General features: G+C 45.7%; 9 protein-coding genes across 9 annotated transcripts; 5 read left to right on the forward strand and 4 right to left on the reverse strand.

The window, feature by feature from the left end:
• Positions 1 to 1,213: 1,213 nt before the first annotated feature.
• Positions 1,214 to 3,980, forward strand: JR316_0010985 (uncharacterized protein; the record flags this gene model as incomplete). The annotated part of the gene is made up of 6 exons (XM_047896649.1): positions 1,214 to 1,276; positions 1,331 to 1,362; positions 1,388 to 1,748; positions 1,806 to 2,140; positions 2,196 to 3,728; positions 3,962 to 3,980. The coding sequence occupies 6 exons, from the start codon at positions 1,214 to 1,216 to the stop codon at positions 3,978 to 3,980; spliced, it is 2,343 nt and encodes a 780-aa protein (XP_047744694.1).
• An 863-nt stretch (positions 3,981 to 4,843) lies between these two features.
• JR316_0010986 (Protein KES1) lies at positions 4,844 to 6,353 on the reverse strand (the record flags this gene model as incomplete). Its single annotated transcript, XM_047896650.1, has 8 exons — positions 4,844 to 4,938; positions 4,989 to 5,079; positions 5,133 to 5,802; positions 5,852 to 5,907; positions 5,958 to 6,049; positions 6,099 to 6,181; positions 6,232 to 6,278; positions 6,336 to 6,353. 8 exons carry the CDS (start codon positions 6,351 to 6,353, stop codon positions 4,844 to 4,846), a joined length of 1,152 nt encoding a protein of 383 aa, XP_047744695.1.
• Positions 6,354 to 7,640: 1,287 nt separating this feature from the next.
• On the forward strand, positions 7,641 to 9,743 carry JR316_0010987 (uncharacterized protein; the record flags this gene model as incomplete). The annotated part of the gene is made up of 4 exons (XM_047896651.1): positions 7,641 to 7,925; positions 7,975 to 8,315; positions 8,373 to 9,247; positions 9,301 to 9,743. The coding sequence occupies 4 exons, from the start codon at positions 7,641 to 7,643 to the stop codon at positions 9,741 to 9,743; spliced, it is 1,944 nt and encodes a 647-aa protein (XP_047744696.1).
• Positions 9,744 to 10,250: 507 nt separating this feature from the next.
• JR316_0010988 (uncharacterized protein) lies at positions 10,251 to 11,942 on the reverse strand (the record flags this gene model as incomplete). The annotated part of the gene is made up of 2 exons (XM_047896652.1): positions 10,251 to 11,402; positions 11,469 to 11,942. 2 exons carry the CDS (start codon positions 11,940 to 11,942, stop codon positions 10,251 to 10,253), a joined length of 1,626 nt encoding a protein of 541 aa, XP_047744697.1.
• An 846-nt stretch (positions 11,943 to 12,788) lies between these two features.
• Positions 12,789 to 14,544, reverse strand: JR316_0010989 (uncharacterized protein; the record flags this gene model as incomplete). The annotated part of the gene is made up of 2 exons (XM_047896653.1): positions 12,789 to 13,997; positions 14,062 to 14,544. 2 exons carry the CDS (start codon positions 14,542 to 14,544, stop codon positions 12,789 to 12,791), a joined length of 1,692 nt encoding a protein of 563 aa, XP_047744698.1.
• A 583-nt stretch (positions 14,545 to 15,127) lies between these two features.
• Positions 15,128 to 17,343, forward strand: JR316_0010990 (uncharacterized protein; the record flags this gene model as incomplete). The annotated part of the gene is made up of 10 exons (XM_047896654.1): positions 15,128 to 15,148; positions 15,203 to 15,248; positions 15,313 to 15,484; positions 15,541 to 15,665; positions 15,721 to 15,770; positions 15,825 to 16,198; positions 16,255 to 16,936; positions 16,994 to 17,038; positions 17,096 to 17,167; positions 17,221 to 17,343. The coding sequence occupies 10 exons, from the start codon at positions 15,128 to 15,130 to the stop codon at positions 17,341 to 17,343; spliced, it is 1,710 nt and encodes a 569-aa protein (XP_047744699.1).
• Positions 17,344 to 17,392: 49 nt separating this feature from the next.
• JR316_0010991 (uncharacterized protein) lies at positions 17,393 to 18,196 on the forward strand (the record flags this gene model as incomplete). Its single annotated transcript, XM_047896655.1, has 1 exon — positions 17,393 to 18,196. The coding sequence occupies one exon, from the start codon at positions 17,393 to 17,395 to the stop codon at positions 18,194 to 18,196; it is 804 nt and encodes a 267-aa protein (XP_047744700.1).
• A 320-nt stretch (positions 18,197 to 18,516) lies between these two features.
• JR316_0010992 (uncharacterized protein) lies at positions 18,517 to 19,575 on the reverse strand (the record flags this gene model as incomplete). Its single annotated transcript, XM_047896656.1, has 4 exons — positions 18,517 to 18,800; positions 18,852 to 19,023; positions 19,072 to 19,149; positions 19,198 to 19,575. 4 exons carry the CDS (start codon positions 19,573 to 19,575, stop codon positions 18,517 to 18,519), a joined length of 912 nt encoding a protein of 303 aa, XP_047744701.1.
• A 298-nt stretch (positions 19,576 to 19,873) lies between these two features.
• On the forward strand, positions 19,874 to 23,552 carry JR316_0010993 (Putative leucine--tRNA ligase, cytoplasmic; the record flags this gene model as incomplete). Its single annotated transcript, XM_047896657.1, has 8 exons — positions 19,874 to 19,900; positions 19,949 to 20,251; positions 20,307 to 20,603; positions 20,660 to 21,000; positions 21,053 to 21,778; positions 21,833 to 22,032; positions 22,087 to 23,255; positions 23,319 to 23,552. 8 exons carry the CDS (start codon positions 19,874 to 19,876, stop codon positions 23,550 to 23,552), a joined length of 3,297 nt encoding a protein of 1,098 aa, XP_047744702.1.
• Between the last annotated feature and the right edge of the window lie 854 nt (positions 23,553 to 24,406).

A 24,406-nucleotide genomic window follows, 5' to 3' on the forward strand; every position in this document is an offset into this window, starting at 1 on the left:
AAATAATTGTTGATGAATTTTTCATAGTATTACTGGTATCGCTAAGAAAATAAACTACTAAGGACTACTGTACTGCCTACCAATCCTGCTGATTTGGTATAATTTAACTAAGTCTAAGGGTACCACCCTTGCACCGTAGCGCTACGGAAGCTACCGAAAAATCGCAGCCGCTCGGATTCGAACGAGAAGCTTAAAGCGGAAGCAATACGACGGAGATCATATGCCCACAATGACAATGATACAACGGTGACGAGCGACCATAACAACACGATCGCGATAGAGGGAGGGGGCGGGTTAGCAGCCTGACGGATGGGTGGAGGTTGGATGGAGGCGGAGGGCAGCCCCTCTTGCTCATTTCGGGTAGCGTTGAAGCGAATAGCGAAAAGAAAGTTCGTTTTGGTTGGGCGGAAAGGGAGCTCATTCAGGACAGGGTTGGGAGGGAGGTAGAAAGACAGAAAGGGAGGGCATCGATTGTTGACCTACGGATTCCTGTGACAGTCTTCAGTGACTTCCATATTTGGTGAAGATGTACATTTTAAGGCGATACTTGTGACATTGTGGTTACGCGTGACTCAATAATTTAAAAAAAAACACGATAAAATCCAATCCAATCCATTTCTACTCCATTTTTTGGATATATTCCGTTGTGGGACACCCACAATCAAGATGAACCATTTTTCAACCATGCGTAACACATTTCATACCAAGATTGAAACATGCACTGCTAATTCATCGATTCAATCGGACAAGCAAAATTAGTACTAACACTGGAAACAATTTAGATACGTGTTTGATTCTGTAATTATCACTATCGTTTTAAATGTACAAAACGTGTATCTAATTCATATTTTATTTTTGGCATATTGCCAGCAGTGCAAGGCATCCCACGAGTACAACGCAAGGCCTGCACGGCTCACATTACACCTGTACTGCAACTCGGTGTCTCTTTTATTGCCAGTTCCCATAGTTGAGGTTCTTACAACTTTGCACCGAATCATCTAGTGCACGAACTTTTCCCCCGACTGCCCCGCAAGCAAAGATATCAATGAATTCCACCACCACTTCGAATACAACAAGATTAAATAACTTCATCGAGTAAGGAGACCTAGTACACAACTGTCGCAATGGTTGGTGAAAATCAAATCGAACTTTCATCATCACAGGAGACTGCAAAAAAGAAGTAGCGTACTACACAGGTAGAAGTTTCTAAGTAATGCCTTTCATGCTTAGCGATCGTTCGCTGATCGTCATCCAGCGTACCGAAGCAAATATCGAGGTACATGCAATATTCTCGATTTTGTTGTGCGCACTTTCTCATTGGTTGATTTAGCCCACGTCCACACCTCTTCGCCCTCCTTATCGGTATAAATTTCTACCAAAATGTAAGATCACTTCGCTCTGCAGTAGAGGATGCCCTTTCCTTCAAAGACACTCTGGAAAATCACTTTGGAGTTCCACCAGATCAAATCCGAACACTTCTTAACAGTTCAGCATCACGTTCAGGTATTCTGAACGCATTTCGTAGTCTGGCAAGTGACTCTCGGATTCAGAAGGGCGATCCCATTCTTATTTTCTATGCTGGACATGGAAGTGAAATACCCCCAAATACAAAGAACCACAATGCAAAAATTCAAGTTCTCGTGCCTCAGGACTATTGTTCTGATGCTGGGAAAGAGGTCCCCGCAATACCTGATAGAACAATTGGCGCATTACTGTCCAATATTGCGGATTCAAAGGGAGACAATATCGTCAGTCTCTCCAATAAATCCAAAAAGATCATATACTGATATCATCTCTGCGCTTAGACCGTGGTGTTTGATTGCTGCCATGCAGCTTCTGGTACCCGAAGCTCGCAGAGTGAAGATCCCCAAGTCCGTTCCGTGATGCTCACTCCCACAACAAAAGACCAATTGGCGGACCATGAAATATGGGGTGGACGTAGCATTACAACCCCAAAACAATTTCAACACATGGGATTACGGTCTCATGTTCTGATTGCCGCCTGCGCCTCAACAGAAACATGCCGAGAAATTGGCGGTCATGGATTATTCTCAAGTGCATTCTTGAGATTACTGCGAACATGTTCCCCCGACAAGTTGAGGTACTCTGATATTCTTAAACACATGGACGTCATTCCGGGGTATATCTCTATTTACTGTTATGTGAAAAAAGTTATGGCTAATCAGAAGAAACAGCCAAAACCCACAATGCGAAGGTGTAAACCAGAATAGGACCCTATTCAATTCCATGGTCCTTGCTCCTCAACGACTTTGCTTTGATGTGACAATAGGCGATTCAGGGAAAATAATTTTGGCGGGTGGGGCAGTCCATGGCATTATGCAGGACGCAGAATTTGCTATCTTCAAAAATGCTGAATCTATCCCCCACACTCCCTTGGGTGTCTGCGAGGTAGATACACTATCACCGTTCTCTGCTACATTGAAACCCTCGAGCTTCGATGGTATTTCTTTCGATGGAACTGGATTCGCGCTACAGATCAAAGCAGGAAGCAAGGAGGACATGCGTTTATACATTCCTCCAGAAGAAGATATGGCAATTTGTGCCGATGCATGGATTTCGCTTATGCAACGAAGAAGGGATTTCCAAAATATTCTACTGGCTGATTCTCCCGAAGATGCACATGTCGAATTGCGCCTCGAAAATGGAAAAATCGTTTTCATATACCGCGACCCAAAAATAACCCAGCATGGTCTGGATCGTGTTCTGTTTGGAGTTGAACCAGAGATACATGACCTATCTCGAGCTCTGGAATCAATGGCACACTTTTTGTGGAAGCTTAATCTGACCAACAACAACCCAGAGGTTATGTCGAGTATCGATTTCGAGTTTTATAGACTCCATGAGCCCGATTTCGACAATGATGAAAACCAGGAAATGTCACCTATAAGCCCTAATTTGTATCAAAATGGGGTTGTTGACTTTGTAGTCGACGACGAGCCATATGGGATCAAATTGGTGAATAACAGCGAATATGATTTCTACCCATATCTATTCTACTTTGACAACAGCGACCTTAGCATTGCGCCATATTATGAATCGCCGTCCAGTGGCTTATATTTTCTCGATGTCCCACTAAAAGCCAATGGAGGGTCGCTTACAATTGGCTACGGTACCGGCGGAGCAGCTCCGTTTTCGTACTACCTCAGATATCCCCAGAAAATTGATGTCGGATATCTAAAGCTTTTTCTATGTACACAACCTGTCGATCTTTCCAACATATCGCAGTTTAGTCCATTTGAGAATAGTCGAGGCCCTGTAGACACTTTGAAAACTACCGTCAAGACATGGGGGACAATCCTTGTTCCAGTCACTCAAAGACGACATCCTCTCCAGCCGGAGACTCACTGCGTGCAGTGCGGGTCCATATCGGCGAAATCTCTGGATTTGAAGCAAACGACGATGATTCACAATCTGGAATACAAAGCTGAGATCCTCGCGAAGGAAATCGACATCCTACACAAAAGTGCTGCTGCAGAGAAGGAATTCTATGAAAGGGAACTATCAGAGTTGAAGATAAAACTCCAAGGCAGAGTAGAGGGGGAGACAAACCGGCCGGATCCAGGCCCAAAGGAGTCTGGTCACCAACCACAAGAACAGGCAAGTTTTGTTGCTAAGAATCACCCAATTTCACAGCCGAAGAAAAGGCCATTATCTTCAGAGAAACGACAGCGTTGGTCTTCGTTCGTAAAAAGATTTATTCACATACAGTAGGTGTTATGGCCTTGACATAAATTTGATCATCCGACGATATGGTGTTTTGATTATTTCTCATCCACTCGTATGCTGACTTGTATGACATAAGAGGCTCGGTAGTTTGAAATCTATGATTTACCCATACATTCGCCATCTATTTACACAGCGGTCGGCGCCTGCAGTAATTTCATTACGGAGTTCTGAGTGTTCAACCTGTGACAGATCTATTGTCTAATCACAATTTTAGGCTCAAACGTGTCGCCTGACTCAGGATCCATGCCTCAGGCCCCATGTTTTGCCTCAGTTCGGCTAATCATTCGCAGAGCCTGTTATAAAACCATCTAAGCCTTTGACCCCCGCGCGCTAGACGTCAGAGTCTCGCGGTCATTCATTTAAGCGCCCATAACCGAACTGTCACCGTCATCCCCAAATGTTCATATTGCCGCCGCTCATTTTCTGATTCAATACGATACCCACTGTTTCTCACAAGCAACCTCTTGATGCCAACTGCCCAATCTTAACCTGCCGCCAGTGCGCCGCGACACCATGAGAGTTCAGACTCGACCTCAAGACTAAATTCCGATTCATGCTCCACACACAATCAGGATCGGTAAGCAGCTAGGATTTGTAGTCAAAAGGTTGTAAACTGTCAACCAGGCCTCGAGTTTGTCCACCGCTCACTATTACTTATTAGTAGACCTTCGCTGGTTGACTTGAAGCGCCCACCGTGACCCGGCTATCGCCATGATCTTTCTCGGCGGAGATATTAAACCCGATTTATTCTGCGTGTCTTTTTGACTCGAAAAATATGGCAAGTGTACAGAAGACTATGAACAGAGTATCTCTGACATCTACATATTGAGAGGTATTGCTTTGATACCGTAGGCTGGCTACGGTGTGTAACTACCCTTCACGCGTCACCTGCCATCAATTCCGACTTGGTTCCGAGATGCAAATCTTTCACAGCACAAGTCCTCCTAGGCCAATGAACTTTGTTTATTTCAGTAGGTAATCTATCCGCAATTCCAAGATACAAAACTCTCCACTAAATCCTCCAAAGAACGTACAGACAAGCCCGATTACATGCTTTCTACTATGGTGGAAACATGAAAAAAGGCATGGTTAAGACCTAAGCAGCCGCGAAGCCAGAAGGCCAATTTCCTTTGAAGATGTACATGTCTTCGGTGGGCGGGACAAGTTTGGCCACGCGGCCAAGTTGCTCGTCTATGTTTTGCCAATGAGTCTAGGGAAACAAAAATAGCAGGAAAGCATACATATAGGATCGCTATCTTGGTGGTCAAAGTGTCGAAGCTGCCATGTTGTCCCTTCCGCTGCCTCATCTTTCCGGCGCTGCCTTTGCTCATTCTGAAGAAAACGGTCCGTTGATAGTGACGAGTTTGATACAACAATTTACATACCTCGATTCTACTCTTCTCCCGACTCGCAAGTTCAAAGTCGCCCTCGCGAATGCCCTTGGCCACGAGGAACCACAAACGTCTCGTCTCGTATTCACCAAGTTCGCTCGTCCATTCAAGTGGCGTCGTTTCCTCTTGTTTCCCACTCGCCTCGTAGAACGTTCCAGCTCCACCTTTTGTAAATTTACTCGTTTCATGCCACGTGCCCTCGACAACAACTTCTCGGGGGCCAGCACCGCCTTGTCCGGGTATGGGTGTAGTTGTAGACTTGAAAGTGTGGGACTTGCCCGAAAAATAGCCTTTCCCCTTGTATTCGATTGTTGTGATGTGGCCACCGCCCACAATATATGACGTTTCAGCGAGCTCGATGTAAGGGGAGCCGTACCACAAACCATCGATACGAAGACGGGGGAAGGTGATAAGGTAGGACTCGGTTTCGTTTACCGTAAGAACAGCGTGCCCAATTTGCTTGACGATGATTGCGCCGGAGCTAAACGAAGTCTTCTGCGCGTTATGGCCGACGAGGCGGAGGCCTTTGGATTTGTTCTCGATAACGTACGCGGTGATGGGAGGATGATGGGAGACCTGCTCGACGAGTAGCTCAGTCCTTCCGCGACCATTCTTGTCCGGCCAAACTCCGTAAAACACTTCACCGAGGACAGGGTTCAGAGGTCTATCTATATTGTTAGAATAGGAGATCCGAGGAATGAAGGATTACGCACTTCTTTTCTGATCCCATAGTCTCATTTCGAGTGGTATACTGATCTTTCAGGGTACTCTTTTCATGAATATCAGAACACGAGCTCCATATCACCGCTGAAAACGCACGATAAACCATCGGAGCACCGCGATCGCCCTGTCTTGTCCTGGCTTTGCATCCGCGATGGCCGCAAAGTATTCCGGACGTTCGCACCAGTACGCTGCGATCGATAAGTGCGATGAGCATCGTGTTACATAGTGCTCACATACCTGGAAACTCGGTTAAAGATGTTGGAGAAAGAATAAATGGTGGGGCTGTAAGAGATGAGAGGTCGCCCGAAAAGGAGGCGATGCTGCATTGAGAGTGTTACTCGTCGTCCTTAGCGACGACAAAAAAACTCACGATTTGAGGAACGACGTCCAGCTCCCTCTTTGCGCTACAGGTACGGCCTTCGAACGAAAAAAATGAGCCCAAATATAAGAAAAAGTATTTCAGACGCTACTTACTCCAGCTTCCTCAGTCATGGTCGAGAGTAACCCTCTTCATGACGTAATACGACTAATTCAGATTGGCGGGTACTTCCGGCCGCATTCAAGTCCGCCCTTCCCGACATGCTACCTTGATGTGTCCCCACCTTCCAAACGGTATATAACGAAACAAAGGTATATTATTATCCAATCTTCCATTGAATAAAATTAGAAATGACACTGCTTTCATCCCAATTGTATTTGCCTATAGGTTGAACCGGCGAACAAAGGCATTTTCAAGGTAACTTCTGCGTTTCCAAAGTTGTGTAAGGAATTATTTCTCGCTTTAAAGGGACTAAAGTAGCACATGTTTCCGAAAACACCGAGGGGAGAATGGGGAGAGTTTCAATTGAACAGAACATTCAACAGGTACAAAACATACACGTGACTCATGAACCACGTCTCAACCGCGTTTTCTGTCGTTTGATACATACCAAACACATACCACATTCATCGTGCTGATTTTTAATACCGAAATCAATATTCATTGTATCTTGTCGTCACCCAAATCCTATTATTCACCACGCCCTGTTTGTTCCGATGAAAAATGATAAACGTAGGTATTCGTGTTTCAAAATTTATTTAGGTTTTACCATGCTTCATTCAACTTTCCAACTCTTAGCGAACACCTAATCGATCTGGTCAGCCACCGATGAAAGTACTCCCAAAGTAAACTGCATCTAATTGATTAAATGACGGATAAGCATTACCCCGATATGTACGCTGTGAGTAACATGCTTGCCTCGTGCCTCAACGCATCTTAATGACGAAACATCGCCCCCTTGCTGCAACAGTTGAAATCAAGTTCAAGAAAAACTAATGAATTGTTGATTGCCACAGCTCCGTCCGCTGGTTATAATCCAGTTCATTTGACTGTCGTAATTGCATCCCTAAAATATCTCTGTCAACCTGATTTCAAATATCCCCACTCTCACCCGCTTTTCCTCTTTCTTTGAGACGCCTCTATAGGTATAAGATATTCTTTGTATGACACGCCATCCTCTGCTATTACCGCATCTCAGTGCTATCCTGATACAGCAAAAATGCCCCAAATGCCTGGACCTACAATTTCTGTACCATGGACAAGGCAAGTTATTCACCCTGAATTATTGACTTGTACTGAGAATTAAACTTAGATCCTATCCCAACTTGTTCTCTCTGCTCATTGGCATTGATATATATCAAGATCATGGATTCACGCGTCTAAACGGAGCCGTTCGCGACGTTTTTGCATTCAGAAAGTATTTAATAGATTATCTTGGAGTGCCGGTAACCCAAATACGCATGCTGACCAATGAAGCTGCCACCCGAATCGCTATTATTGATGCCCTCAAGTCTTTAAAAGCAGACAAACGCATTAACCCGGGGGATCCTATTTTAATTGTTTACGCCGGCCATGGAACTCAAATTGAAGCTCCCTCTGGATGGGAAACAGGTGGCGAACATTTAATCCAGGCACTCGTACCCTTTGACTGTTGCTCTACTACTGGACTTGAAATCCCGTGTATCCCAGACCGTACTATAGGAGCTCTGCTGGAGAGTATCGCTGAGACAAAGGGGAATAATATTGTGAGTGTGATATTGCGAATTCTTACGTCTTTTTATTCAATTGTTGCAGACTGTCGTTCTCGACTGCTGTCATGCGGCTTCTGGTACTAGGGCAGGAACTGGTGGTCTCCGTATTCGTTCAGTCGCTCTCAAACCGAGTCCTATCCATACCCAGGACCTTGACTTGAATATCTGGGACGCAGGGTTCACAAATCAACATCCTGTCCCCCATTTCCGGTATAGAGGTCTTCGTTCACACATCTTGCTTGCCGCGTGTCGCTCCTTCGAACGCGCCACAGAGACCAAAGGACACGGTAAATTCTCTCGAGCCTTACTCAAACTGCTCAGAGCTACTCCTCCCGATGAGCTGCGCTACTCTCAAATCTTATTTAAATTAGACGTCATTACCGAGTAAGTCTTTATCTCAATTAGTTGGTCAATTTTCCATCTCACATATATTTGCCATAGTCAAAACCCGCAACTAGAAGGGGTCGAGCAGGAAAGATTTCTCTTCGGTGCTCCTATTCAAGCCCCTACACCCTCCATCTACCCCATCTTCTACGATGAACAATCCTGCCTGCACTTTACCCCTGTCGGAACTGCCCAAGGAGTCACTCAGGGTTCGACGTTCGATTTGATACCGGAAACAAATGTACGGGACCTTGAGGCTGTGACAAATGGTTCATTTATTGTCCTGCGGGCTATGTCTTTCATCAGCACGTTGACGCCACAGAGTAATTCCCAAACCATTACTGGTCCCCTCACCATTCGCCGCAGCACCGAAGGCCAGAAATATCCCATTCGCCTCTTCATCTCTCAAGACAGGTATCCAGCCACTCGCAGTTATTTGGATGGATTACTCCGAGATCAAACTCACGGATTACGCGACTGTATCATTGTGGATGATCCGTCTGAGGCCCACTTTCAAATTTCAATCAACCGTGGCAAGGCTATCTTTAATCTTCTTGACGAAGCCGCTAGAAAGTATGGTTTTCGTTACCGATACCCCCGCATTGACGCCCACCACGATAACGTGTCTTCTTTCCTCAAAGCAGCCCAGAAATACTACACAGAGCTATATCAGACTAGTGATGATGGTAGTAGCTTTGAACTGATCGATGACCTTGAAGTATCCTGCTTCCAACTGCACGAAAAAGCCTCCACGCTCGACGATGTCTCCCAACTGGACATGGTGACGATTGGCCAGGACCTTTGTGAGTATGAAAAGATAGACCTGGTTGTGAAAGCGGACTCGTATTATGGCTTCAAGATCGTTAATCATGGCAATCGTGATCTGTATCCTACATTGTCATATTTCGATTTTAGGGACTTGGGCACGATCAGTAAGTTTGAAAAATTTCTGTCTATATCAACTGTGTATTAATGACTTTCACAGCGAGTTGGTACAAGGCACCATCGAGCGGTCCTTACCAACTTGAAGCTCCATTAAAGAAGTATGGAGGATCTTTGACCATTGGTTATGGAAATGGTGGGGCACTCCCTGTCATGTTTAGCCTTCAGGAGGATCAAGAAATAGCGGTCGGATTTCTCAAAATTTCTGTTTCAACACAACCCGTTCACATGTTCGACCCACTATACCACCTCAGTAATTACCAGCAAAACTTGCAGTCCTTCTTATCGGAAAACATACGACATACATGGGGGAGTAAATTGATACCAATCATTCAACGACGGCGCCCAAAAGAGACACCTACTGACGGGTTTCATTTCAGCTATTGGCCGCATACCGACCCAGTTACTCACGTTATTGGTGCACACGCGATGTCTCGTAGGACCACCAGCATGCCAATTCGCTTTGTCGGCGCTGGAAGGGCGTAACATTCCATTAAGGGGTGTTGGGTGGTAATTTGATGTGTTCTTGTGATACTCTATGATAATGTAACTAACTGACAACTGTAATAAAGTAACGTATTTTTGTGTAGATATTGATAATATAAGCTATCAAGCTTTGGATTGCCCGAGCTGTATCCGTGATGTGCTTTGGCTGCAGAACTTGAAATACTATATGAAACTCCGACGGTTTCTTAAAATATCAAACACTAGTTGCACTACTCCGTTGTGCTACATCCAACATCCTGAAATGAGCCATCAGTGAGTCGCCTAACGTTCACGTTAAGTAAATAAAATAGTGAGTTGGTGCTGATGTTTTGGCCGGTTATTTGTACCAACGAAAGTGATATAACTATTGGTTAAGCAGAAAAAATCTAATTTTCATGATACAAGTTTGAAATCAAGTGAAGCGCACAATGATGGGTAGCTACTAGAGAAGTTAAAATTGATAAAATACATGGTAGAATGTTGACCATGTGTTGAGATAGCGGTATATCACGCCTTCGGATTGATCCAAATTCTGATTTCATGAATTCCTTCTGCAAAGGAATTGCCGAGACTTCGAAGGATAGCCCAGCATTGCTTTGGTACGTAGACGATCAGCCAAAAAATACCCGCACCTATCCACCATACCAGCTTCCCAAGCGAGCCAAACAGTGTCTCCATAACCTTGTATGAGACTGTTCCCAACCGTTCAACCCATGACCAAACTGTTCTTGGGAGGGAGATGAACACCGCTGAGAGGAAGACATGAAAGGCGTTCAAAATATCCGTGAACGTAACGTCGCGAAGGAATGAGACGACAGCAGAGAAGATGGCATGGAGGAAAGATAAAAATTTGAGAATGACATCCCAGACTGCCTGTCCCGATGCCTTGACCCCAGTCCACATCCATTTGAGCGCGATAACAATGGCCCTCGGTATGCGTTTTGTAATCAAGTTCCATACCCACGTTGCAAGAGACTTAAGCCATTTTGCAAGAGTGATCGTTGCATCTACAGTGGCCTTGGGAATCTTTTTGATGATTTGCCAGATCCATTTGAGGGAACTAAAAACTGCCTTTGGGATGCGCTGAGTAAACAAGGCCCAAAGCCATTTCGACGAAGTCTTCAACCATAACGGTACGGTCACCGTTACAAACCTCCACGCACCCTTCCCTGCAACCCCTATTGCCCTCGGCACCTTCTTCATTGACTTCCAGATTCTTTTCGGTACCTCTGCAGCCTGCCGTTTACACCAGGTCCCAAATGCCTTTCTATTGGACCAACAATACTTGTACGTTTTGGCAATAGGAAGAACAACGACATGCTTTGGCACGCTCCATAAGAAGAATTTAGGCAGTTCCCAGACAAAGAATTTGACAAATTGATAAATCCCGTTCAATGCCTTCTTTATCCGTGCGATATTTTTGGAGTTTTTTTCCTTGAAACGAAGGTAGTGGCCTCCTCGACGTGAAGGGAGATAGTCCACAATCGTGCGATGTCCATTTTTGGCTGCAAGACGAAGGGCAATCTGCCCGTCTGGGGCAATGAGACTATCGTCGGCGGAGTACGGTGGTTCAAACAAGAGCTTTACAAGAGGAAGGGAACCATTACTAGCTGCGAGCATCAGGGGTGTACGGGTTGCGTTACGTTGATTAGGTTCGTGCTGGGATACAGACAATACAAAAAATTAATTTTGACAAACGAGTAAAAGCGCCAAAGTTCTGCTTACGATTGTCCCAAAGGAATTAGGGTCTGCACCCAGATCTAGTAATTGCTTGACCACAGTTAGGTTGTTGGCGGATATTGCTTCTAAAAGAGGTGTTTTGCCGGTTTTAGACGTTGTATTAGCAGTGACAATATTATGTTGGATAAGTAGGGATACTGTTTCGTTATCTTCTCTCGCAATGGCATCGAAAAATTCAAGAACGATGGCTTTCTTGACAGCAACCAACTGAAAAAAGTTGTTTGAATTGGTTGCTTCGCCGATTGTAGGATCCTGGGGAAACCGCTCAATAGGCTTTGGAGTTTCGTTATCATTCTCTGACACATTGTACCCTGGCGCCCGTTGTCCCTCAACAAAGCTTTCTAGAATGACTCGCGCTTCAGGGACCGTGTGCGCTAGCCGTCCACATATCCTGGTAATCAATGCGTCGAAAGGACTTTGGGGAAGCTGACACTCTGCATACTGGGGAAGGGTCTCCATATGACGGTGAGTTGTGATTCACGTATGAGGTCCAACAATATGATGATACAGAATTTGTAATGTGGGTTGTGGAGGGGTTTCTATCCGATGGATGCTAATGAACAGTGGAGTGAGACAGGGAATTTATGGATATCAATAAGCAGTACAGAATATATACGGTACCGACAACTGTTGTTGTGTTTATACAGTCATAGCCGGGTCTACGGCCGTCGCAAACCACCGCCTTCGAGGTACACGGGCGGCCCCCTTCACTGACAGGAACAAATTCATGGACATATGTAAATCGCAAAGCGGGTGAACTGAAAACTGCACAGCCTTTACATAATTATATAAGTATCATGTGCCACGCTAGAATTTGAGCGGAGTTTCAAGCCGCGGGCGGCATCGATAATTCAAATAAAATGCGACCTTCTGAAATCTAAGAAAGTAGGGAAATAAATTTCTTGACCTTCCAGTACTATACTAATCACTACTGCAGGGTTTTTACATGTCTTACCAGCTCGATATATCACTGACTGGAAGAAAGGAGGATTTTTGACCATCAGTCATGGAAATAGCGGCGCTCCCTTGGCATTCAGAACACAGGAGAATAAGAATTACCAGTCCTGCCACGCCGGCGCCAATGTCCATGTCAAGCGTGCTGCATTCAAAATCGCAGAATTTGCTAGTCCCAAAACATTTGCGGTGAATAAAAGAATAGCGAACTAATTTTGAAATTTATAACGCCGGTCAGCCAGATTTGATGTTGCAGAAAGTATGCGTGAACAGGCATGAACAATACATAGGTAACAGAGAGATTGAAAATAAACAGTATATAAAATGCACATTCTAGTACGCTGAAGAAGTTTACAAAGCCTTTGGATTAATCCAAACTCTTATTTCATGACCTCCTACTGCAACGGCATTCGCAAAACTTTGAAGGATATGCAATAATGACTTTGGTATACGCATGAGCTGGGTGAGTATAAACGCACAGATGTTCCATATCAGGAGGCCAAAGGATTTAAACAGCGCTTCCATAATAGAGCGTGATACTAATCCCAATTCTTTGACCCATGACCAAACCGTTTTTGGGATTTTTATGAACACTGCTGAGAGTAAATCGCAAAATGCATGAACAATGTCCATGAGCGTCACTTTGCGAAGGAACGAAGCGATAGCAGAGACAATGGTATGGAGGAAGGATAAAAATTTCAGAATGGCATCCCAAACTGCCTGTGCAGATGCCTTGATACCAGTCCACATCCACTTGAGTGCAATAGCAGTAGCATTAGGTATGCGTGTCACAATTAAATCCCATGTCCACGTCGCAAGAGCCTTTAACCATTTTTCTAGGGTCACTAATGCATCTGCAATGACCGTTGGGATCTTTTTGATGACTTCACATATCCATTTGATAAAGTCAAAAATCGCCTTCGGAAACCGCTGAGTAACCAAGATCCAAAGCCATTTCAATAAGTATTTCAACTGCTCCGGTAAGGTCACTGTTGCAAACTTCCATATGCGCTTTCCTGCGAGCTCTATAGCCTTCGGTACCATCTTGACGGCCTTCCATGCGCTCTTTCCTACAATCTCTATTGCCTTTGGCACCTTCTTGACTGTTCTCCAAATCCGTTTTGGTACCTCTACAGCCTGGCGTTTACACCAAGACCCAAAGACCTTCCTTTTGGACCAGCAATACTTGCAAGTATCAACAACAGGAATGACCACGAGATATTTTGGAATGCTCCATAGGAAGAATATAGGCAGCTCCCATACAAAGAATTCAACAAAGTAATAAATCGATTCCAATGCCTTCTTTGCCCGTTCGATATTTTCGGCATTTTTGACTTTGAAACGAAGGTAGTTGCCTCCTCGACGTGAAGGAAGGTATTCCACAATTGCGCGATGTCCATTGTCAGCTGCAAGGCGAAGAGCAATCTGCCCATCTGGAGCAATGAGACTATCATTGGCAGAGTGTGGTGCTTCAAACAGAAGCTTCACCAGAGGAAGGGAACCGCTACTGGCTGCAAGCATCAGGGGTGTACGGATAATGTTCAGTTCGCACGTTTCCTGCTGGAGACACAATTAATTAGCCAAGTTAATAAATGTAGAGTAAAACAACCCAGACTGTGCTTACAATTTCCCCAAATGCATTAGGATCTGCTCCCATTTCCAGCAATTGCTTGACCACGGTGAGGTGGTTCGCCGATATTGCCTCTAGAAGAGGTGTTTTGCCACTTTTAGACGTGGTGTTTGCGGTAACAATGTTATGTTGAATCAGTAGGGATATTGTTTCGTTATCTTCCCTAAAAATTGCATCGAAGAACTCGAAAACGATAGCCTGTTTGACGGATACGAGCTGAGGGCTATCAAAATCCTTGTTAGAAGAATACACTTCATTGGGGATAGCTTGATCCTGAGGAAACCGCTCGATTGCCTCGGGGGGTTCAATATCGTTCTCTGGCCTGTAACTTGGCGCCCTTTGACCTTCGACGAAGCTTGCAAGGACAGCATGCGCTTCCGGTACTGTGCTACTGAGTCGACCAGCTATTCTAATAAGCATTGCGTCGAATGCACTTTGGGGAAGTTGCCCCTCTGCATATCGAGGAAGAGTCTCCATGCGAGTGGTCGATGTCAAGTCTAGATGGAAGAAGCCCAAGGAATTTTCAACGACTGAAATTTTGATGTGAATTATGGGAGTATTTTCACGGGAAAGATATAGAGAAACAGTAAGTTGAGATGGGATTTACGGTTGAATTGGTACTGCAATATATATATGGTACCATTGGTTCGTACATAGCCAGAACCTGTTAAAGCTGTATTAGTCTTTAGAAGACCCCAAATCCGCAGGCGGCACCTCGAGTTAGAGCACGAAGTCCTGCAGCAGACGGCAGGCAACATCGTGCATATTCCTTGCAAAGCTGTGAGGATAGCTTCACAATTGAGGAACAATGTGGTTATGATAAACACGTTACACATATCGGTTCAATGCGGAGTTTCAAACTTGAAGTTGACGCAAAGTCTTCTCACATCCGGGGCTACGGTGGACTACTCTTCCAAACACTCTTGATTTGTTCCACAAGTTCACGCAGCATGGAAAGATATGACTTTCTGACACCTGTCAAACCTTCCCGGATGATACCGACTAAATACCACTGAAACTTGCCAGAGCCTGGTCTCTGAAATCCTTCGGATTACAATTCATGTCTGCAGAATCCACGCCAGTAAGCACCGCCTTTACCAAATCAGTGAATCTGATGTATAATTACGAATAACAGTCCGCCATCGATATTTATCGTACCTGTGTCGATGAAATTAATAATGGTATCGCCTTCTTGAAGGACGTTCTTCATCTCCAAATCGTCTGTTCTCATGTTGATTTGGGCAGAGCGTCCTCCTTTAAGATCATCTCGGCTCGTTAGTACCCCTAGGCGTCGTATAGGCAGAGGTTCATCTCAAGATCCGGAAGTCGGGAAACTCTCTCGCCCACATCCTTATCATGCTTCAACGCGGAGGTTGATAGATCGACCTCGAGGTTCTCAAAGCACAGTCACAGAAAGGTGGGAGTGGTATCGATAAAAGTACCATAAACTTTGTCGACCGTCTACATGCCCAGACCACGGATATCATATCTCGAAGGATCAAAGGGGGCAAATGTATCGGGTGGGAATTTTGTCGCAGCAGATGGGGATTTCATTGGTGAAATAGTTTACAATGCAGGAGTAACAATAAATAACTACTGTGAGTGCACTGGGTACATTGTCAATTCGCAACCTTGAAGGTCACTATATAACAGCATCTTCAGTAGCTCCATCAGCAGCACCTCATGCGGAAGAGGCAGAAGTGGTATAGTCAATCTGTCCTATTGTTATGTATTTCTCTGATGCGTATTTGGATCAGACCATAGGAGGTGACCCGGAGACGCCATTGCGTATCCAGAGAACCTGTGATGTTTATAATCGACACTTGGCTTGCAAAGGGCGTGGATTCCCTCTATGGATCCCAGAGCCCAACAACAACCTTTCAATGGAATACCGAAGAAGAGGAATTGATATAGGCGATGTTGGGGTTATCACAAAGATGGGAAATTTCGACTTCTTGTTCAACATTTGTCTACCCGACGATCATCCTATTAATCGAGACGGCGTACCAGCAGGATTCTCCCCATGCAAACCTACAAGGTCAGGCGACATACAAAGATACACAGAGTTCGAGGCTGGGGCTTTTCTCACCAGCACATCTATTGATCATTCTCGCTTTGACGGCGAATATCGGTCAGTAATCATTTCCATCCATACTTGTCCTGGCCGGAACCAAATTCTGCTACCAGCTACAACACATTAATATTTGAATCTTCTGCGATGGAAGGAGCTATTCTCACAATGCCAGATGGAGCGGAGACGCTAGATCTTGGCAATGTGTTACAGTTTGAGAGGTACATGGCCAAAAATGTAGCAAGTTGGTATAGGTACGTTCTTGTCGAACGTGGGCGTCATGTAGAGAATGGAGATGTGCGACTCGTAGTCGGTCGGGACAATTCAAGGACCTGGGGCATGGCAACATTCGAAAAGGCGACCACTTCTGGCGATGCGCTGCAACTAAAATTCGGGCCTTTGGATGACAACACATTGGGCACCCGAAGATACGCATGGGAATTGTCTGGCGCTGCCTCTGCACGTACTGGACCTAGCCGTACCCAGATTGAGGAACTCTCAGTTGATGGCAGTGCCGACGTAGCTAATCAAACGCTTTTCGTTCGAACATTGAATGCAAGGCTCAAGTCTAAAACATGGGAAAAATTAACCACAGCCATTTCCGAAGAGCTCACGCAGCTCTACGAAGATCAAGAGTGCTACGATAATTCTTCTGACAACATTATGTCCTCTCCGCCGAGCTCGGAGGGTACTTCGAGTTCAACGACAAGTGCAAGTGGAAATCCAGGGGCCGCCAGGGAGACTATGATCCGATACAAAGGTATAGCCAATATCGACTCCAATCCTGGAGCAGAACAGGTAACGATCCCTTTATCAAATAATATAATGTTTAAGCTAATTATCTAACATTTTTAGATCGCTCATCCTGCAAATATAATCAACGAATTGGCATTGCAGAAGGTGAGCGTGGTACATGGTCTGACTAACCTTTCCTTCTTTCTGAAAAAATACCTGCAGACATCGGAAGAATCTGATGAGTTTGAAATGATTATTACGAGCGATAAAGATTGGATGTCAGTTCTAACAGAGGTGAGTTTTCCTCCTAACGCTGGAGATTTGTCACTGCTAACTATTCGTACAAGCATGATCCAGCTCTTCCTTCAGGGAAGGAGCTTTTTGATCGCATTATGAAGCACCGAACCATTCAATTTGACATTGAAGATGGTATATATGTCCCTCTCTCCAGACTTCTAAGCCATTATTGAACTTCTTGTAGGCTTTGCTTTCTTTTCCCACGATCCTGAATCTCGAGCAATGGGCAGACCAACGACTCCACGGCCTTGGTTAAATGACACAGACACGACGATGCCTTCTACACCAACATCAAGTCGCGTAATGAGCGTCCCTCCAGCTCCAAAGAGGTCATTGCCGAAACAACTCGGAAATTTTTTCCAGTCCAGTGTGGGAGATACCATTCTTCATACCAGTCGACCAGAGGTTGTCCATGAAGTATTTTCAGCTTTTGCCATGGGCGCCTTAGATGACAGAACCTCAATGTCATCGGTTTCTTTACCTACAACACCTCAACGCCCTACAGGTCAATACAAAAATTTAGCATCGTATCACCAAGAAGAACTAGAGGGCCAAAGCGTGGACTGGCCCATTCAACCTCCCAACAATGTGTCGGTCCAATCACCTGTCGACTTCGTAGCGCCAGAATCAGACTCTATGGACGCGGGCTACAGTGACAGAGTCGTTAATGTGGTTCAGAGACGCTATAACGATGTTCGTCCTTCACGAGCGTTAAGCATATTAGATAATGCATTGACGCCATCGGCATCATCAACTCTTTCGACCCCGTCAACCATCGTTGCAACCCCCGATGCCAAAGCGCACCCTGTTACTGGCTTTTCTAACTCTATTCGTTCAACCGCTTTTCAACCCAGAGATCCGAAAGAGACTGTGGTACCCAGTCCAGGACTGCCACATCATACACCCTCCAGTATGTTGGAGAGCGTAGAAAAGTATACACACAATCCCGCACAGGTCGACAGTAAAGAAGACGAGGAGGAGATGCGGGCACACCCTCGCACAAAAGCCTGGGCAAGTGGTGAATAGACCCGATTTGGAAGCGGTGTTACAATGCCAAGGAGCTACTATTTTGTCTGCCTCTAGTTTATTTCATGGCCTTGCCGAAAATTATGTCTATTAGCACTTGTCCCTTACAGTACTTTCAATCAGCAATAAGTCCATTTTCCCAGTTGAGCAAATAAAAGCGGTAGTACATTATTTCATAAATCCGTGAAGCAACTAGAAAGCAATGACAATAACAATAAATATATGAAGGGATGTCCATGAAAATCACATATGAAATGAGAATCATCTGCAAAGGCGGATGTCATGAGCACCGGAACGCGCTGTTGGCAGGTTAACAGTCACTAGGCGCCTATAACATTAACCCCCAAATCAAGTTCGGCTGCAGCTTGTAACAAAGCTGCTTCATCTGTGTCGAAGCACAGTTGCGCCAAACCAAGATCATACAGCCTCGTCATCTTGACAATCATGCCCAAAGAGTGGCTGACGTCGTTTTGGGTTGAATTTTCGCCTGGCCCGTTCAAAAGGTTCCAAGCTTCGTCGTCCATTTCGTCTGCCATTCGTCCCCATGCTGACTTGATGGCACCTGGGAAGTTGAACGAGGCCATGATGAAGCATACTGGTGAACCTAGGATGCACAGATGAGAGAAAATATTTGAAAAAAAAGTGGCGCGCATACATAGGCCACTAATCCGCTGTTCACGCAATAGCTTTGGAGAAGGTGTTCTATCAACAGGGACTTGATCTTCCTCCACTGGCATGAGTTCCGGGAGAGTATCTCCGATCCTGTATAGACGTTGGCATGCCGGACAGACGCGACTTTCTGAGCGGCTTTTATTGTACCATAAAAGCTAAAGATGCATGAGTATATAGAAACATTAAGAACAATATAAACGCACAAGAGCGGCCTCCTCCGGAAGCACCGTGCATAACATCTGCAAAACCTCATCTTGTGCAAATTCAGCACACAATGGATCCTGTTGGAGAGTGAGAGATGGATAAACGCTTCAGGTAGGTATAGTTACATTCAATGCAGGTGGTTGCGCAAAGAATGATGCCATGAACGCGCGGGCATCGCGAACGCGTGGGCCATTTCCTGGGTCGTGGATGAAAGGCTCCTGAAACAGGATTTGTTCAATTTGGTCCGCAGTCCTGGGTACGTAGTTATGTGGTACAGAGCAGCCCTTTTCAGAAATTGGGTCCAGTAATGGAGGTGATGGGGTCCTGAGCACTGGCGGTGAAGGCGATGACGGTGCACTCGATTGGTTGCTAGGTTCGGTGTCTAGGGGAAGGTCATCGACGCGTTCAGAAATATCTGGACATTTTTTTTGCGACGTTGTTTGTTTTTTTAGGTTCTTGCTTTTAGCCTTGGTCTTTTTTCTGTTATTTGAGGGCCCGGGCATGGTGTTGGTCAACGGCGAACGTGTATTGACGCGTCTGGTCACGACGAGCGCGTTAGAGCGTGACAGAGATAAGATAAGATAATTGATCGAGATTAGATTAGATCGGCAAAAGAGTATGCCAACAACACGAGAAATTTTGAACCAATTGTGACTCGACTTGACTTTCGCAACCAATTATAACATAAACTGATAATCCTAGATCCAGATACTCACCATTTTCCGTCTTTCGGTAACCCGGACGAGACTTTCGAGTCCTTGTACATTATTTTCAAATCGATTCTTCTTTACCACAAACCATATGGCCCAGACTATAGAAATCAATCAGGTCCGCTCATTCGCTTTGTCGCCTGGTTAGCGCTCACCGTTGTTGCAGACAGCCAAGAGAGATAGTATCAGGGAGTTGGAAAAGAAGTACCAGAATCGATGGAGATCGGAAAAGTTGTTCGAAGTCAATGCCCCGTCACAGGCCGACATCGCTGGTCTTTCACCAGTTGAAATCAAAGAACTCTATCCAAAATGGTTCGGAAATTTCCCCTTCCCCTACATGAACGGAAGTCTGCATCTCGGACACGCATTCACTATTTCAAAAATCGAGTTTGCTGCTGGATACCAAAGGTTACTGGGCAAACGTGTTCTCTTCCCTCATGGGTTCCATGTTACCGGAATGCCTATCAAGGTGAATTCGGACTTTGACGGTCATTATCATTGTTACAATAATGATACTTTGCTAGGCGTCAGCGGACAAAATCATTCGGGAGATGGAAATGTTCGGACCCAACTTTGAAAACTTTGAGGCGGTCACCGCAGAGATGGCGCGCCTTGAGGCGGAAAAAGAGAAAGAGGAGGAGGCGAACGTCGCGGCCACCCCTGCGGACAAGACGAAGGGAAAGAAAGGAAAGCTGAACGCAAAATCTACTGGATTGACATACCAATTCCAAATCATGGAGTCAATCAAGGTGCCTAGAGAAGAAATAAAAAAGTTTGCAGACCCTTTGCACTGGCTGACGTACTTCCCTCCCATCGCCATCGTAAGCATTTTCATAATGTTGCAGTATCTTCTTTATTTCCTACTATTTTGCTATAGGAAGACCACAACGACTTTGGATCACGAATTGACTGGCGCCGTACTTTCCTTACCACTGATGCCAACCCTTATTACGACAGCTTTGTCCGATGGCAAATGAACAAGCTCTACAAGCTCAACAAAATCAAATTTGGCGAACGTTATACTATTTACAGTCCCAAGGACGGTCAACCCTGCATGGACCACGATCGTCAAGATGGTGAAGGATTTGGACCTACGGAATACACTGGCATTAAGATGGAGGTAGCTGAATGGAGTCCTGCAGCCAAGGAAGCCATCGGTGACAAGGTTGGTGGAAGGAAGGTGTTCTTGGTAGCTGCCACGCTCCGCCCGGAAACTATGTGAGTACATCACAGCTTATGCATATCGCTGGTCTCGCTAAAACACCAGAAGGTATGGACAAACCAACACTTTTGTTGGTACATCCATCAAGTACGGTATTTTCGCTGCCAATGACAAAGAGGCCTACCTCTGTACTCTGCGTGCCGCCCGAAACATGGCCTTCCAGGGTATCATCACTCCACGCGGCCACATCGAACAACTGGTCGAAATACCTGGCTCCAAAATCGTCGGCACCCGCATCAACGCGCCATACGCAATCAACCCCCAGGTGTACGTTCTTCCCATGGACAACGTCCTCGCCACCAAGGGTACAGGTGTCGTCACCTCCGTACCCTCCGACTCCCCCGACGACTTCCAGACCCTCGTGGACCTGCGCAAGAAACCTGAGTTCTATGGCATTCAACCATCATGGGCCGCGATTGACCCTGTCCCCGTCATCTCCACCCCTACTTATGGCGAGATGACCGCGCCCGCCGTAGTCAAACAGCTCAAAATTCAGTCACAGAAGGACACCAAGCAGCTGGCTGAGGCTAAGGAGATTGCTTATAAGGAAGGATTCTATAACGGAACCATGTTGGTTGGCGAGTTCAAAGGTCAAAGCGTCCAGGAGGCTAAGCCCAAGGTTCGAGATGCGATGATCAAGGATGGTCTTGCATTCGCATATGCTGAGCCTGAGGGCCTTGTCATCTCGCGCAGCGCTGATGAGTGTGTTGTCGCATTGATGGATCAGTGGTATATAGACTATGGTGAGGCGTCATGGAGGAAGGAGGCTGAAGCGTACGTACCCAGACCTTCAGCAGATTTCTTTATCACAGCTGACATATGATCTAGTATGCTGGCGAAGATGAACACCTATACCAACGAGACGCGTCACTCTTTCGAGAAGACATTGGACTGGTTGAATAAGTGGGCCTGTGCTCGTACATACGGCTTGGGTTCAGTTTTGCCATGGGACCCTCAGTTCTTGGTCGAATCTCTCAGTGACTCTACTATCTATATGAGCTACTATACCGTTGCACAGTTGTTGCATGGTAAGCCTCTTCTCGACATGGCCTTTAGTCATTTATTAACCACCTTGACCTTAGATTCCAGTCTCGACGGAAGCAAACCTGGGCCTTTGGGTATCACCCCTGAACAGATGACCGATGAAATCTGGGAGTACATCTTCGCCGGCGGTGCTTTCCCTGATCCCTCGCCTCTGCCACGCGAAAAAGCCGATGCACTCAAGCATGAATACGAGTATTTCTATCCCTTCGACGTACGCTCATCGGCCAAGGATCTCGTGCCTAACCACTTGACATTTTGCCTGTACAACCACGCTGCTCTGTTCCCGGAAGAAAAATGGCCCTTGGCTATGCGCACCAACGGACATCTGATGCTGAACGGGAAGAAGATGTCCAAGAGCACAGGGAATTCTCTTACCATGCGTGAGGCAATTGAGAAGTTCGGTGCTGACGCAACCAGATTGTCTTTGGCTGATGCTGGAGACGGTTTGGAGGACGCCAACTTCGAAGAGAAGACCGCGAATGCCAACATCCTCCGCATCCACACTCTTTTGGGCTGGTGCGAAGAGATGGTTAAAGACCAGGCTAATCTGCGCCACGGAGAAAAGAATTACCACGACAAAGTATTCGAACAGGAGATCAATGACCTCATCAACACCACGAAGTCGCACTATGAAGCTACCAACTATAAAGATGCGCTCAAGTTCGGTTTCTACGATTTCCAGAGCGCGCGTGACTGGTACCGCGAGGTGACCAGCGACGTCGGTATGCACGCCGACCTCGTTCTGTACTGGATCCGTACTTCGGCCGTCATCGTCTCCCCTGTCGCTCCTCACTTTACCGAGCACATCTGGTCCGCCATCCTCCAGGAGCCAAAATCTATCCAGTTGGCTCTGTGGCCCACACCTAGTACCCCCGTTGACCCCACTCTCATTGAAGCAGGACAATATATGCGCGGCACAATCAAGACCATCCGCGACGCCGAAGGTGCCCTTGTCAAGTCCCTCGCCAAGGCCAAGGGCAAGAAGGGTGCATCCACTGAGGGGATGTTCGATCCTAAAAAGCCTAAAGCTGTCCGTATATATGTGGCGACTACCTTCCCTGAATGGCAAGACAAGTGCGTACAGGTCGTCCAAGATGCATACTCAAAGGAGGAAGATAAGGTCGACGATGCAAAGGTCAAGCAGCTGTTGACGGAGCAAGGTCTTATCAAAGATAAGCGTGCAATGCCCTTCATCCAGGTGTTCAAGGTCTGTCGTACCCCATCTTATTCTATGTTTGTCAACTTATATATTTATATCTAACTATCACAGAAACGCATGGCCCAATATGGCGCCGAGACTGCATTCAGACGCGCCCTTCCCTTCTCTGAGGGCGCTGTCCTTCGTGAGTTGCTGCCATACTTGAAGAAAACCCTGAGCCTGGCCGATGCCTCAGTCTTGTCGGTCGAGGAGGCTCTTCAGAAGGAACAGGAACCAGGATATACCAGATCCATTATTGACTCTTCGGAACCAGGATCCCCTGGCTTCGAATATTATAACGTATAGATGCATTACTGTAATACCTAAATCTTTGTTTTCTTGTTATGTAATGCATTTGCTTTCCCATTTTCAGTGATCAAACCTTTTCAAACCCATGAGGCCATCGAGACAATTTTGGCATTCACGTGACCGTCCTATTTTAAGCGCCCGTAATAAAATTAGAAAGAGTCAAGCATCATTGTACTAGTACTAGTAGACCACCAATATGACCAGCCATATAGCCATTCCTCGAGTTTCTCAAGAAAAATAGAATCTTAGCCGCTTATTTATTCGATACTATCCCTAGATTGGTACATGTCGAAAATCTGGATGTCCTTTCACTGTACTGGTGAGTCTCGAAAACAAACAGCATTATTACAGAACAAGAAAGGTGAACCGTTATTAAAGTTGTCCTCCTGAAGTACTGGATGCCTATATCACTCGGTATCATGATCTTCCCAGCTCAGTATCTCAGTTTATAGCACACTATTGAATTGAGCCAATCTAATGATTTAGTAAGCCAAATTCTTCCAACCCCTGTATCAAGAAGTTTAAGGCGGTTTCAATGACAGCACATTCCCCCTTCAGCATTCTACTAGAATTTGCACCTTACACTAGTCAAATATAAAGTTAGAGCTTCCTCGCATAAATAGCGGTTGGATTTCTACTCGTCAGCAAATCCCTTCTTTAATGAAGTAAATCCTACTAGTAGTAAATGGCCTCGGCGATGGATTGGTTGGCTCACACCAACTCTTCAGTGGCGCATTAATGTAAACCCAGTCTCGAGAGATCAATGGCGGGTCTTCGACAGCTTAAACTTGTCCAAACCACCTCAAAAATTACTTCAAGTTTGTATGTAAGTTTTGAATATACTTTACGCT

The sequence above is a fragment of the Psilocybe cubensis genome, chromosome 10, assembly GCF_017499595.1.
Source record: "Psilocybe cubensis strain MGC-MH-2018 chromosome 10, whole genome shotgun sequence".
Taxonomy (NCBI): Eukaryota; Fungi; Basidiomycota; class Agaricomycetes; order Agaricales; family Agrocybaceae; genus Psilocybe; species Psilocybe cubensis.